The sequence below is a fragment of the Halichoerus grypus genome, chromosome 11 (genome assembly GCF_964656455.1).
Source record: "Halichoerus grypus chromosome 11, mHalGry1.hap1.1, whole genome shotgun sequence".
Classification (NCBI taxonomy): domain Eukaryota; kingdom Metazoa; phylum Chordata; class Mammalia; order Carnivora; family Phocidae; genus Halichoerus; species Halichoerus grypus.
Window position 1 is genome coordinate 11,922,708 of NC_135722.1, and position 15,359 is coordinate 11,938,066.

The 15,359-nt window shown below is 39.0% G+C and overlaps 1 protein-coding gene across 1 annotated transcript in view; it reads left to right on the plus strand.

The window, feature by feature from the left end:
• The first annotated feature begins 1,207 nt into the window (after window positions 1-1,207).
• Window positions 1,208-15,359, plus strand: part of LPXN (leupaxin) — a 41,295-nt gene continuing 27,143 nt past the window's right edge. The window contains exons 1-3 of the mRNA XM_036076518.2: window positions 1,208-1,332; window positions 5,721-5,878; window positions 10,851-10,897. Coding sequence (XP_035932411.1) covers window positions 1,320-1,332; window positions 5,721-5,878; window positions 10,851-10,897 — 218 coding nt within the window. The 5' untranslated portion in view covers window positions 1,208-1,319. The remainder of the gene's footprint in view (window positions 1,333-5,720; window positions 5,879-10,850; window positions 10,898-15,359) is intronic.

Here is a 15,359-nt window from a genome sequence, read left to right on the forward strand (position 1 = left end):
TCATAGGACTAGTGGCATTTCAGTTGTAAAAACTATGGATTAGTGTGGATGGGAATTTTTTTCAAACCCATTTGGACTTTTGGAACAGACTTTTGGAACAGCACTGACATCCAATGGCTGCTCAAAGTAATGCAGAGTGGGAATCTCCTTTTTATTAAAGAAAAAAAAAGCTTAGCATCACAATGGAATGGGAGAATGAATGATTCCTTTACATCACCCTAAAAAAAGACCACGTATTGCAGAGGAAAGATCACAGGGATTGAAACTAAACCTGGATTATAGTAAATAGTAAAGCTACCTATAATTCTGTTATCTTTAGCAAGTTACTATTCCTTGAATCTATTTCACCACTGGTAAAAATGGAGATAATATTACATTTCACAGAGCCATAATTACAGTTCTTTACATACTGCTTTCTCATAGTAGGCCTTTTGTAAATGTTTTATTTAATTCAAGGTGAATAAAATCACAGTGGTAGAAAAGGTGAAAGTTAATCTCAGAGTCCCTTTTCAGAGAAATTGCTATTAGGCAACATAACTAGGCAGAAATTGTGTTTCCCTGAGGCATCTGCAGCTTAAAACCTTGTGTCTTGTCTTCCAGTTTCATTCTTCATAATCACTATAGTTGTTTGTGTTTTGGACCACAGAAATAACCAATAGCCCTGAAAATCCAAATGTGACTGCTACTCAGCCCTGCTTTTAATGGATTTACAGTCTATTCAGGAAAGGAGGTAAGCATAATTTCTGGATCATTAAGTAAATAGTGACAGCAAAATGAATTGGGTGCTGGTTAACTCTGATGGAAATTTTATGAAGGCAACCACTTCCATGGTCATCAGCTTTACACACACACACACACACACACACACACACATTCACACACATACAGCAGGTTTTCTGATGCACAGTCACAGTGGGATACCCACACTGGGGAAAAACGCAAGTGCAAATCTGCCATCCCATGAATTCAAGATGAATCCTGGCACATAGTAGGTGCCCAATTTTTTAAAGTTAATTTTGAATCTTTCTCACCCTCACCAATGCACTAACAGAACTCAAATCCTACTACCCACCTTTCTATGTCCCATTTTCAAAACTAACTTATCGAAATGAAAGAAAGAAAGAAAGAGAGAAAGAAAGAAAAAAAAAGAAACTCACCAAATCAAAAGAGAGGAAGTGCTAAGCAAATACAGGAACCAAAAAGGGTTATAGAGGCTGCTTCACGCTGTCTCATTCAGTTCCTTTGCGGTCCTCTTCTTCAGCACATGCCAAAGCAGTTCCTCACAACCTGTGGGACCAGAGCATCTTGGGTGTGTGACAATGGAAGAGTTGGGTGAGTGAGGACCTTCTTGGAGGAGAAACTCTGAGGGAATGAAGACTTGGCTGCCATCTCTGTGGTGGGGTGTACTTCTAGCCAGAGGGAGGGTGGTGCTGGAAGATTTTGTTTCCACTTCTCTCATGACCTCAGCCCAACCAAGAGTGAAGCATGAGGAACTGTGATTGTTTTGGGGAACTATAGGTTCACTCTTTTCAGTGGCACAAATAGGCTGAGAGTTTGGTGCTCACCAGAGTGAACTATGCACAAATACTTTTGGACTGAATTGTGATTGAGATTGTCATTTTATTATGAGTATTTGCCTCTTGGGGGCTGTTGCAGGTCATAGGGTGGTCACAGTTGGCACCTGCAGATTTGTGATTTAGGAAGGAAAAAAAAGAAGGGAGAGGAGAAGAAATGGAATAGAAGAACAAGAATGAGGCATCTGTAAACGTTGGACAAAGGCCAGGGTAGTTTCATTTGTTCCATGGTTTAGTATTAAATCAAGGAGAATTAGTGCTAAAACTCCAGTGATTCTGTTGCTAAGCTCTTTATTCAGAGGAATTCTGAAGGAACAGATTACTGTGGCCTGCAAATATGATACTCTTTCCATTTCAAACAATTAAAACCAGCAGTGAAACAATTGGCCACATTGCTCAGACAGATCCCTGATTTCCAATCTTTGGAGTAATGGAAGTTTTGTCATTCTTGGGATTCATTCCTTATCCTTTGCTGACTTTTGTTGCTGGCATCCTTACTAACACTGAGTCACTAACCTTTTACTCAATTTCCAAGCTGTATTAATTCCACAATGTTCTGGGTTTTTGTATGTTTGGGGTATGTCAAAAGTGTGAACAACAACGAAAAACATTTTGCATATTGTCTTTGTGTTGTTGTTAATTGTTTGGAGTGTAATTTGAGGGCTAGAGGAGCAGAGAAAGGAAGATAGGCAAATTACAGGAGGGAAGAGATGTTAATGAAGAGGGAAAGGTGTTATTTAATAAATATTGAACTGTTTTGGAGGCAAAGTCTATTTTAATGCTTGGGGTAGAATGTGTTTTAGACTTGGAGTAGAATCCAGATTCTTACTCTGTGTCAGAGTTGGGGAAGTTCACATTTCTGCCTGAGTTCAAAGTCCAGCGCTCTAGAATCTAGCCCTTCTTTCTTATTTTAGCAATACATAATGGCTTTCAAGCAGGTCATTCAAAAGGGAAGTAATACGTATTTAGTGACTTAAACTAAAACTTGACATTTTTACATATATTAATCATGTTAGTGTCTGAAGCAACTCTCTAAAATAAGTATTGTCCACTTTTTTTTTTTCCAATGAGATAACTAAGAAAAAAAATAAATGTGTTCAATATCACTCTCAGGAGCCCCTGACACCAAAACTGATTAAGCTACAAGGCAATCTCCTATTTTAGCAGTGCGTTGGCTCAGGTATCCCAAACAATAGAACAACCCAGATAATTAAAAAATTAAAAATTAGATTTGCACAGTTTTGCACTACTTGAGCAGGATGAATGGTAGAGAAATCTGGTCCAGAAATGTAGAAAGTACCAAGCCGCCTGGAAGGTAACATTCATATAATCTATCTGGGTGGCTAAACCTCACCTGTTTCTTCAGATTGTCAGCAGCTCAGTAACTACCCAAAAGACTTAGGGTGGGTCTTTCTTCCCTGCTGCAGAGAAATAGGGTGCAAGACAGGTCAGCAAAGGCAGGCGGATATTTCCTTTTTGCAGTACTTCCTCCAACGTTGATGGTTTGTTTCCACCCAGCAGATTTTACCTAAACCTTCATTACTCGGGGGTGCTAGATAAAGGAGAACCAGGAGCAGACTCTGGCTCTGAATGAAATCATTCCAATCCAGTGAGATCCCCCAAGAGACCTCACTTTATTCCTTTCATGTTACTATTGACATTATCGGATTTCTGCAGATGAAGGGCTATAGGGAAGGACTACAGAGTTTTCCGTATAATATTTCCCCCCACCCCTTATAATTCCACATTTGTCATACTGAAATTAGTCATCTGCAAATTACGGAATTTGGCAGAAGGCAAGATAATCTTGGGTGTTGGTGTTATGTGCACTCCTAGGAAACAGGAAGAGAAAGGCCTGTTAACTCATGACCCAGAGGGGAGAGTTTCACTAACTTTGGTTCACTGGTGCTTCTAAGGGTAACCTTCTCCTCTTAGAGATATGGTTTGCTTCTCTTACAGGGGGTCTCCCCTCTCCCGTCATCTTTACTGTAAATGTCTTTTTATTTTGAATACAAGAAGATCCATGATTTGCGATTGGAGCAAAGCTTAGAAAATAGAAAAGGGTTATATCTTAATAGAGGGGTACAGAACAAAAATTGGGAACCCAGAAGTTTGGCATTCAATCTAGCTAGTAAAGTTATGAGAAAACAAGTTTTTCTTTCTACATTAGTTTTCTCTTTTTAAAAACCTTTTATTATGAGGAATTTTAAAATATACAAAAGTAAAGAAAATAATGAAGTCTAGTATACCCATCAACCAGCTTAAATAGTCATCAACTCTTGGCCAATCTTATTTCATTAATACACCCACCCATTCCTTTCACTCCTGGATTATTTTAAAGCAATATCAGATAATGTCATGTTCATTGGTGAATATTTCCCTATAGCCCTTCATCTGCAGAAATCAAATAATGTCAAATAATAGAATCCACTGTTTTGCAAACTTAAAAATCATGACCTGTGGTAAAAAATCCACTTAGAGATCCACTAATGGGTCTCAGCCCACAATTTGAAAAAATTTGTAATAGAATTGCTTCATTATGTAGATGAGGAAATGGCTTCAGAGAAGAGCATATCATGCCAAGATGATCCTGAGAATCCACATGAAGATGGGGACTGGAATTTTTGACATGAAGTTAGTGCAGGGGCTGGGATCAGATAGCCCAGGATCAGACAGGATCTGCATCACTAGCAGTGACACTACTTTTTTCTTTCTTTTGTTCTTTTCTTTTTTTCAGAGGGAGGGGGGAGGTAGGGGCAGAGGAAGAGGGAAAGAGAGAATCTTAAGCAGGTTCCACGGGGCTCAATCTCACAACCCTGAAATCCTGATCTGAGCCGAAATCAAGAGTTGGATGCTTAGCCAGTTGAGCCACCCAGGCGCCCCAGTCTCTTTCTTGATCTACAAGATAAGGACAATAATATCACCTGCCTTAAAGCATTAGGGTGACTAAATTAAATATATAAATTCCTAAGCACAGTGCCTGTAATGTGTAAATGTTTATTAATTATTATTAATTTCATCATAACAGAAAAGTAGTAGTGTGATACTTGTAAAGTGCATTGGTTTTTTCCAAGAAAACTACAGGAGAAACAAATCTCAAGATTTGGATTGCAACATCCTCTTGCTTAGTTTTGCAATATCTATTTTCTCCTTGATCCCCGCCCCCCTTTTTTTTTACCCTATATGCCCTAAAAGACAGAATACTTCTACTTTGTTTTGAAAATTTTGTTATGTGCTTGGGATATAAGAAAAAAATAATCAGGTTAAGAATAAGCATTACTCCCCACCACTCCAGTGGTGGTGGGGGGTGGGAGGGATGGGGTGGCCGGGTGATAGACATCGGGGAGGGTATGTGCTATGGTGAGTGCTATGAATTGTGTAAGACTGTTGACTCACAGACCCATACCTCTGAAACAAATAATACATTATATGTTAAAAAAAAAAAAGAAGAAGAAGAAGATAGCAGGAAGGGAAAAATGAAGGGGGGGAATCGGAGGGGGAGACGAACCATGAGAGACTATGGACTCAGAAACAAACTGAGGGTTCTAGAGGGGAGGTGTGTGGGGGGATGGGTTAGTCCAGTGATGGGTATTAAAGAGGGCATGTACTGCATGGAGCCCTGGGTGTTATATGCAAACAATGAATCATGGAACACTACATCAGAAACTAATGATGTAATGTATGGTGATTAACATAACATAATAAAATAAAAAAATTTTAAAAAAGAAGCATTACTGTCTTGGTACATTTAGAAAAAATGTAATTACTTACACTTTTCTGATAGGAAAAATATATAGGATTTACTTCTTTTCTAATTGGGGATCTTTGTGGGCAACCCACCCTTAATGAATGATAAAAATTAATACCCTGCAATATAAGAAGTCAAATGCTTGAGTGATGCTGTGAAATTGGATGCAACCATAGGAAATAGGTCACAGTATGTGGAGGCATTAAACATCCTCTGGGAGAATAGACCACATTCTTGAAGTAAAATAAAGAGTAAGGGAAGATATTTGAAGATAGCCTTAACCCAAGAGAAGAAGGAGGTGAATGGAGGCACAGGAGTGATATTTAAGGGGGAAATCATCCCAGAAGAGGAATCATCCCATGTTCTGTATTATGATTCTCTTGTATCTTATGATATAGATGCCTTATTGGAGGAACTGGAGCGCTCCACCCTCCAAGACAGTGATGAATCCTCCAGCCCAGCTCCTCTTTCCCTGGATCAGCACTCCAGAAAGGAGAGTAACCTTACTGAGACTTCAGAGACCCTTTCTGTTCAGAATGATGCAAGTCCCTTGCCGGTAACTTTTCATTTATTGCAGTACCTTGAATATACATGTTTGAGTGCCTTTCTGAAAATTAATTGTGTCTTACATAAAATGATGTGAAGGAGGAATCATGTATCCAGGAAAGAGAAAGAAAAATCCCTCTATGATAACTTGAAGGTGGCTGTTTTTGGAAAGGATGAGAATTGAGAAAATCATCATAGAAGAATAAGCCTTTGAGAACTGCATTTTTTCTAATGAGGGCATGGTAACACAGTATTCCCTATTTTACTCAGACTATTCTGGTAGGACTCTCTGGGCATCAGAGCTGCATGTTGCAGTTTGACTGGAGTGGCACTCACCAAGACTGGGGGTCACCTGGGCAAGGCCGAGTGGCAGCTCAGACAAGTCTTTTCAGGGTGACTTTTTAAAGTCACAACTTTCCAGGTCTTATTTTCTGTTGAATGTATTAGGAAACTCAATTAGTAGTGTACCTACAGATGATGACACTCTAGGGAACCAACACAAACAAGCTATACTCATAAGAGATGGTGTATAAGAAAAACCCAGAAATCCAATTTATTAATTTCTGGTTAGAGTCAAAACCATCAAGTAGAATGGAGAACAGTATTTGCTGATTCGTATATCCCCTTCCTGTTGGTAAGTCTACATGAATCTACTTTATAATTAGGAAGTTGCTTGATGAAAATGGAATTAGTTTAAGAGGAATTAAGTACATACTCTTCATATGCAGTGTTTTGAACAGTATTCTGATTCATCCTTGCACACTTGGTATGAAATCACAGGTTGCATGGACCTGAAATTTGAGCCTGTGTTTCTTTCCCCCTTTAACTGTTCTTTCCTTCTGCTACATATATACAGTTTTTTGTTGTTTTTTTTTATATATACAGTTTTAAGGATGCACATTTATTTCCCTCCTAGGAAGCTATTGTCTTTTCTCCTCAATGCAAGATCACAGCCACAGGCTCTTAGCTCGTTTGCTACACTTGCCCCCTGCATTTTATTTTCAGCATAGCAGCCAGAGTGATCCCGTAAAACTTAAATCAGATCTCATCATTCCTCTACTCAGAACCCCACTGTGAATTTCCATCTCCATTTGAAGTAAAAGCCATGGTCTTTACGCTGACCTTAGTGGGGTGACTGTATGTCCTTGTTCACTCGGAAGAGCCCTGGGTTTTTGCTTGTTTTCTCAACATTCTATTATTGGCTTTGCCATTTACCGTAGATTTACCATATTTTATGAAGTTTTCTTGTTAGCATTTTCACTAATGTAAACCAGGTTGGGTTGATAGACCTCCATTTGGTTCTTCTGGCTTCTTCCAACGTCTCATCTAGTAGCATGTAAAATATATTCAGTGAACAGAATTCTAACTTTATTATGGCTAAATCCAAAAGATGGCTAATGATAACTCATCTCTTCTTTCCCTGATCCTGTTCAGACAAATCCTAACCGGTAAGCACCCTTTCAGGGATAATATGCAGAGTGCTGGTTGTTAAAGCTAAGAGCATAAGCACAATCAGTCAGGAACAGCCAACTCCTCTGGTGTTAGGTGGTGGCAGGAAAACTTTTGAGGCTTTTCCCCCAGCTGGCCACTTGGTATACCACCACTCGTGCTCATGAGGTGCATAGAGCCTCCTCAGGATCAGAAAAAAACATGGGAAACTGGCTTAATGTCATACAAATTATGTTTAGGAAATAGAGGCTAAGCATTCTTGCCGTTGAGTGTAGCGTAATCTAGAAGTTCTCGGTAAAGCAGTTTTGGCCTTGATGGTATATGTAAAGCTGTAGCTATTTATTTTATTATTTGGCAATGTTTTTATTTTTGCAGTAGATGCTTTGAGCAGCATTTGGCTCAAACGAAAACCAAATCCAAAATTACATGTTTAGTTTTCTCAAGAAATTGATGGGGAATGTGTAATTTGCCCAAAATATTTGCCAACATTTCCTGGCCACCCTGGAGGCAAATAGATTACTGCCCCCTTGGAAGACAGGAAAACACAGGTATGGGGAAGAAGCATCAGCCTCTACTTCAGAAGTTAATAGTTTAAGAAGAGTGTGCCCGATGATTTAACATGTACAACTGCCGGAGGTGTGTCTACACGTCATGGCGAAGCACACATTTCCATTTGGGTCAAGTAACACCTCTAAATTGGTTTTGCTCATTGTCAGTTTCAAGTTATCTTGTGCTTGTAACTAAAGTGTAAACGTGATGATTGAGTTGATGCCCTTTGTAAACCACCAAATAATGTCAGCTTTATATCAGTGCCACCTCAGTCAGAACATTTGTTAATTCCAAAAGCTTTCGTTTTTTCATCCAATCCAAAGGATCGAAGTAAAGTACTTGGAAATTCATTCTTCTGTCAAAAAGAATTGAAACATCCGATATTGTTAATGCCATTGTAAATTTAGTTGAGAAGTTCAATATTGAAGAAAAAGTGGGTGTTGTTGTTTTTTTTTTGGTGGTAATATGAATATAAATTTTGGTGGAGCACAGATTTATGATAAAAAAAATGTTCTTTACAGACTTAAAAACCTATGAAGCAGAAACGTGCCTGGAATTGGTTGTGATGTACACAAAATTCATGACTGCATCCAAAGAAGCTGCAGGATTCCACCAATCAGACTAGAAACTGCAAATGTTAAAATTTACAAATATATATTTACATAATCACAGTACATGTGTAACTCATCTACAAAGCTCTCGTGACAGAAGCTGATGTTGAATACAGAAACATTTCAGTATGGTTGCATATGCTTTTTCTGTGTTGCCTGTCATCATCAGATTTTAGAAATGCCTGAGCCTTTGAAAAAATGCTTTGTAAAGCAACTTAAATATAGGTTACATTATGTGCAAGATCAGTCAGAAATATTTAATCAAATTATTCAGTGAATGTAGCATGAAAATTCAGCTTTGAAGCTTTTAGCAAGTTGCAATTATGTAAAACAAAGCTTGCAAAAAGGAAAGGGCTCAAATGTCTCTTGACAAAAGCTGGGGAGGAACTGAACAAGTTAAAAGATGAGAGCTCAAATGGTTTAATTACCTAATTTGAAAATCGTGCTTTGGAAAAATCTTGCCTTTGGTGGAGTTTCTAATTTTAATTGGATAAATTTATATTCTCCACCAGAATGGGATGGAATTGTGAAGGCCTATGATTTTGCAGTATCTACATTTGGCAAAATGTTAAAAACAATCATGAATAGAGACAACTTAAGAGCTCATCTTGTAAAAACATTACTGAAGAAAGGTGCTCCGGATGGAGGCAGAAATACAGCGCCTGTGAAAATATTGGGGCAGAAATATTTATACATTTTAATATGAGAAACAATTGAGGATATTCTCCATTTAGCAGAATATGCCCTGAATTTAGAGGATTAGCAGCAGCTGAGTGGGAGTATTTTCTTAATTAAAAAAATTATGGTTTATAGAGAAGCATCAGTTAAAAGTGTCAACAACTTCAAAATATATTAATTATAAAATGCAGCTCTGCAGAAGTTTGCAGTTTTATTAAAAATTGGAAAATAATAAGATCAGATTTAAAAAAGGCATCTTTCAGAAAAATTTCCACATCACAATGTTAGAGACAGCAATGGCTAGGTAACCAATTAAGGGATTTGAATCTATATCAAGAGTAATTATTTACTGTGCTGTTTAAAAATATTCAAATAATATAAAAGGTTTTTTTTTTTAGTTAATGTTTAGGGGCGACTGGGTGGCTCAGTTGGTTAAGCATCTGACTCTTGATTTTGGCTCAGGTCATGATCTCAGGATCGTGAGATCAAGCCTCAAGTCAGACTCTGCACTCAGTGGGGAGTCTGCTTGAGATTCTCTCTCTTTCTCCCTCTGCCCCTCCCCTGCATGCGTGCACTCTCTTTCTCAAATAAATAAATAAATCTTAAAAGAAATTAATGTTTTTAGCCATGTGTCGTTTAAAAATATTCTAGAAAATTTTATTTTGAAAATAAGTTTTCAACAGAATTATTTTGTAGGTCCATCAATACAATAAAACCAAACTTTTGGTCAATAAATATATATTTTAAAAATTATAGAGTATTAATTATTTTTGGTACCTTCCCCTCGTTCACTTTCAAGAACTTCCCAGTTTGAACAATAAATTATATGGTCACCCTACCTGCTTGATCTGGCTCCTTTTACTCCCATCCCTGTCTCACCAGTTCACTGTGCAGGCCACCCCGGCCTCCTTTCTGTTCCACAGATGCTCCAGGGTGCTGGCCCCCTGAACCGTGTTCCCCCTGATACCTGCTTACTTCCCTCACCTTCTGTGAATCCTCACTCAAGTGTCCCCTTCTCAGTGAGTCCTTCCCTGATCAATATATTTTTAATTGCCGTCTCTCCCCCATTTCTCATCTCCCACCTCCTGATGAGTTTTACATATTAATGGATTTATTATTTTTCTTATTAATGTTTTTATTACCTGTTTCTCACCACCATAATGTAAGGTCAGGATAGACAATTTTTGTTCGTTTAGTTTTGTTTTTTGACTGCTGCATCCTTGGCCCTAGCACATGACAGGCATTCGATAAATATTTGTTCAATAAATGAGTGAGTTGCTGGTCAACTACCCTTTAGAGACACACATTATTATTATTTTTTTTGTATGTTAAATTTAGTTGTGTTATAGTCTTCCCCTAGACACCATCCTGTCTAGTTAAAGGGCTTTGTTCTGATTCATTTTGTTTGTTTTGTGGTTCCTATGTGAGTACGATCAACTTCTCGATTTCAGTGCTTTTGGGGCAGGGAGAGGGACATTATTATTTGGTCCCATTGCCAACTACTCTGCTTAGAACGTGGCCTTTTGCTGTGGGATGGCTGTTATTCCTCTGCCTTGTGAAAGATCTCAGAGATACGCTAGTTACCAGTCCCGTTTAGAAGCTAAAAACATCCCCTAATTCTGGGTGTAGATGAGTGCCAACATTCTCCTAACAGACACTCATTCTCTGCTCTTCTCTGTCACTTACATGTCTTAGGTGCAGCTCGTGTATACTACCCATATCCAGGAGCACAATATCTACAGGTATGTTTTTTATTAAATACTTAAAAAAATTAAAGTTATTAGATAATTTTATCGATCTGTGTTTGGATGCTTCTGCGTGTGTACATTATTTGAACTCCTGCTAAGTCCCTCCTTCTCTTCCCCAGTGTTTGAGCAGAGGTGGAATTCTGCCAAGCTCACTTGGCAGTTTCTCAGGGTACGTGGCTTCTAGATGGGTTGTCCGGGCTGGTGGGCTCTGCTATTTCCTTCACCACCTGAGAAAAGTGTAAATAGTTTGAGTCACCACACATGTTTTGGCCGGGCTACTCTAAATAGCATGCTCCAGATCATGGAACAGGAAGTACCTAATGAAATTTCAGCAAGATGCCAACAAAACCAGAGCTAGGATCAGGGTCAAACCGAGACAAGAGGGTCTCTGCAGCATACTACCGAATATGTACTTCTAATGAATCTGTACTTCTTCTTTCTATATTTGCTCAAGATTTATTTAGCCAGGGAAGGGGGTTTCCTTTTAAAAACATTACATACTGAAACAGACCCACTTACTAAATCATTTCTTCTGGCCAAGGCTGCTTTTCTTGTTCTCTCTTCAGGTAGTGCTTGTCATTTAAAAAAAAAAATCAGCTTTCTGGGAAACAAATGGAAGGGCTTAAGAAATTAAAAGGGAAACAAGATAGCAAAGGCTCATGCATGGTAAAGAGTACCACACCACACCTTATTTGGTTCTAGAATTGCAGCCAGTAACGCACACATGACGCCAAATAAGGGAAGGACCTGTGTTATCATGAAGTCTTTTTATAACTTCCCACCTGAGGACTCTTTCTACTTCGATGGGAGTAAGGCCAGTTTATGAATATAATTGCCAGTTTATTCCAGTTCCAGGAGATGGCCTGGAGGGATGTCCCCTAGACCACCCTGTCCATCCTTCTTGTAAAAAAAATAAAATCAAAACAAGCAAAACAACAAGAAAACAGTGCCTGGTGCACATAGACTTGCAGTAAATATTGATTTTTAAAAACTAGGAAACCAAGACTTCAGTAGAAATATTAGTGAACACAGGCACCCAGAACAGAAAAGCCAGCACGACTGACAGCGATTTTTCTGTGTATCGGCATTGTGATCAATTGATGGCATGCCAATGTATAAGTCTTTGATCTTTTTCCCATTTCTTTCTCTTTTCTTGCTCTGCTCTGTATTCCAGGGGAGCTGACCCCTGTCGTTTGGGTTTTCCAGGCTCCAGGATTAGTTGGCTTTCGCTGGCTTTGACCAATGGGAGGCACTGTGCGGAGAGAGCTGGAGGGCAAAAGGCAGGGCAAGTCAGGACATTTCTTCCCCTAGTCTCTCTCCACAGCGTCACCCAGGTCAGCAGGCTACACCTCCTTTATGGCTTCAGCTGGAGCGAGACAGAGCCACTGTGGTTCCAGCACGTGCCTATCTGCCTTGGCCCCTGGCTTTTAGTAACTTTGCCTTTTTTTTTTTTTTTTTTGTCCCTTTGGCCTAATGGCTACCTGCTGTGGCTTATCTCTGAGTTACCTCAATATCTTTTGTTTACTTCTTTAGTTCTGCCATCACCTGTGTAATCAAATTTCTGGATTAAATTCCTCCTGCTTACTCCCAGTATGTTTGCATTTTCCTGGGTGGGCCATGACTGATAACACCTCCCCAAGTACGGAGTGATACTTGCCCTGAAGATCTGTGTGGGAGATTGATAGGAAATCCAGGTGGCCTAGTCAATATGTAATAGACTGATGCAAATCCGTATGGCTGGCGTAACTCAGAGCCGAAAACACTCGCAGGTATAGATAGAGCTTGAGACTCAGAAACTAGATTCCCGCATCCCACTTTCACAATTTCCTCTGTCTTGTTTAAGTGAACTGAATGTTGCTGTCAAGCTTGAAACTATTCAGTACTAGTTGCGAGTATAGTGACGTGATAATATTTCTAATGTAGTTATATATCAATAGCAGTATGAACAATAATTTAGAAATGTACACATGAACAAAAGTAATTTTGGTAAGAATGAGGAGAAAAAATTCATAAAAACATTTGCAGAGGAATGAACAGGAGAAAACTCCAGCACAGTGAAGCCCCTCACGTGAGGAGTCTGTATTCTTTTATTTTTTATTTTATTTTATTTTTTTTTAAAGATTTTATTTATTTATTTGACAGAGAGAGACACAGTGAGAGAGGGAACACAAGCAGGGGGAGTGGGAGAGGGAGAAGCAGGCTTCCCGCTGAGCAGGGAGCCCGATGCGGGGCTCGATCCCAGGACCCTGGGATCATGACCTGAGCCGAAGGCAGACGCCCAACGACTGAGCCACCCAGGCGCCCCGGAGTCTGTATTCTTTTAAACACATCTCTTGTATTTGGATATTATTAAAATCTCTGACTCATGAATTACACTGTTGCTCATGACATAGCAGAGCACTTTTACCATCTTCAAGACATGAGGGGACAATTCATAGGAGCTCTGATTTTGAGGTTCCTCTCTTTTCAGGAACACTCCGTGTAGTGATATAATCACCAACTCTTTAAGGCCTTTCCATTCTTAGTTAGAATATTATATTGTTGACTCAGTTACTATTAGGGTATCACAAATATGATCTACTTCTCTTTCCGTACTGCTCTAGGAATCTTGCTAAAAACCAGTAAGAATTTTTTTGAGTAAGCACAAGGATGCCCCAACTGTGAGACAGACAGGTTTTTAGGGTCATACAGACCCATATAAGAAGGTACATTTATTCTACACGGGGAAGCAGAGCAGAGAATGTGCCGACAGCCCCGCTGCCTTTTGTACTTTCAAGACACAGGCCTGTGGCAGCAATGACTAAGGGATTATGACCTGAAAGTGTTGTGAGGAGCTCCCCTGCACTTTCTTGGAAGCCAACAAGGACCAAATCAAGCACTTGCATACCTGACCGTTTTTGTTTCTAGATTAAACAAAAAAAATTATGCCTGGCAGAAGGCCATGTTGTACCTAAAAGACAAAATCTTTTATCTTCGCAGGGGAAGATATCCACTTCCTCCTTTTTTCTTATAGCTAAATACTCAAACATAAGTCAGTAGTGGGACATGTGGTACCCAAAAGACAGTCTTTTTTTTTTTTAAGATTTTATTTATTTATTTGACAGAGAGAGAGACAGCGAGAGAGGGAACACAAGTAGGGGGAGGGGGAGAGGGAGAAGCAGGCTCCCCCCTGAGCAGGGAGCCCGATGTGGGGCTCGATCCCAGGACCCTGGGATCATGACCTGAGCCGAAGGCAGACGCTTAACGACTGAGCCACCCAGGCGCCCCAAGACAGTCTTTTTTCCCTAAGAGAGGAAGGTATTTTCCTTCTGCCTTTTTGCTGGTTGATAAATACATAAAAATAAGTAAAGTAATATATCTATGTTTTCATTTTTGAAAATATATTTAGTGGAAGACTTACAATATTTGGGTTTATTTATGGCTTTGTGCTCATGTGTGCATGTGTGTGTGTGTGTGTGAGAGAGAGAGAGAGAGAGAGAGAGAGAGAGAGAGTGTCAGAGTCAGTTTGGTGGATTATTAGCTAAGCTTAGTTAATGTTGGTTACAACATTACTCCAGAGTCAGTTACCTATATGATTCAAATTCCACTTCTCAAAATTGACACTGGAAATAATCAAATATGGGTGCAAATACTTATTTACTGTATTATAACAGTGAAAATCAGAAACAATCTAGGTGTCTAGTGATAAATGATTGGTTTAATAAAGTATGGTACATTCTACATTTGAAAGCTGGATAGCCTTTAAAGATCATTTTGGAGGATGGTTGAGCATGGTGCTAGAGGACATAAGCTTTGCAGTCTGTGGGCCCAAACTCTGTTACTTACCAGCTGTATTATATAGAGCAAAGCTTTTTACTTCTCTAAGCCCCAGTGTTTTCTTCTGGGGGTGAGAATACCTAGCTCTTAAGGTTGTTATAAGGATTTAAGGAGAACATGTGTAAAACCCTTTATGGAGGGCCTGACATAGAGTGGACAGAAAGTGCTAGCTGTGGATGCAAAGTTGGATAGGAAAATACATAAAGATACTTTAAAATATGAAAAAAGGTCATTCTTATTTTCCAAAATTAGGCACAGTCATAGAAGGGCATAATGGTTTAAGCCAACATGTCCAGAGTGATTAATTGCCTCTCAAAAGGAGAATTAAGTGTGATTTTAATTTTTTCTTTATATCTCTCTGCAGCTTTAAAATTTTCTATACTTACATTAACTTTATATTTAACCTTTTAATGGTAAAAATAACTAAGAATTCAGAAATATACAGAGTAAAAAGTTAGATCATCTCCCTTTGAATGTATCCTCCTACCACCATTGATTGTTATCCCCATAAATAACTGCTGTCAGATATGTTTCCTTATAGACCTTTGTGTATGCAAAGTCACACTTATGTTTATGTGCTTATAAATTCACATGAATGGAAGGATAGTTTTCATATTGTGGTGGGCTTTGCTTTTTTAAG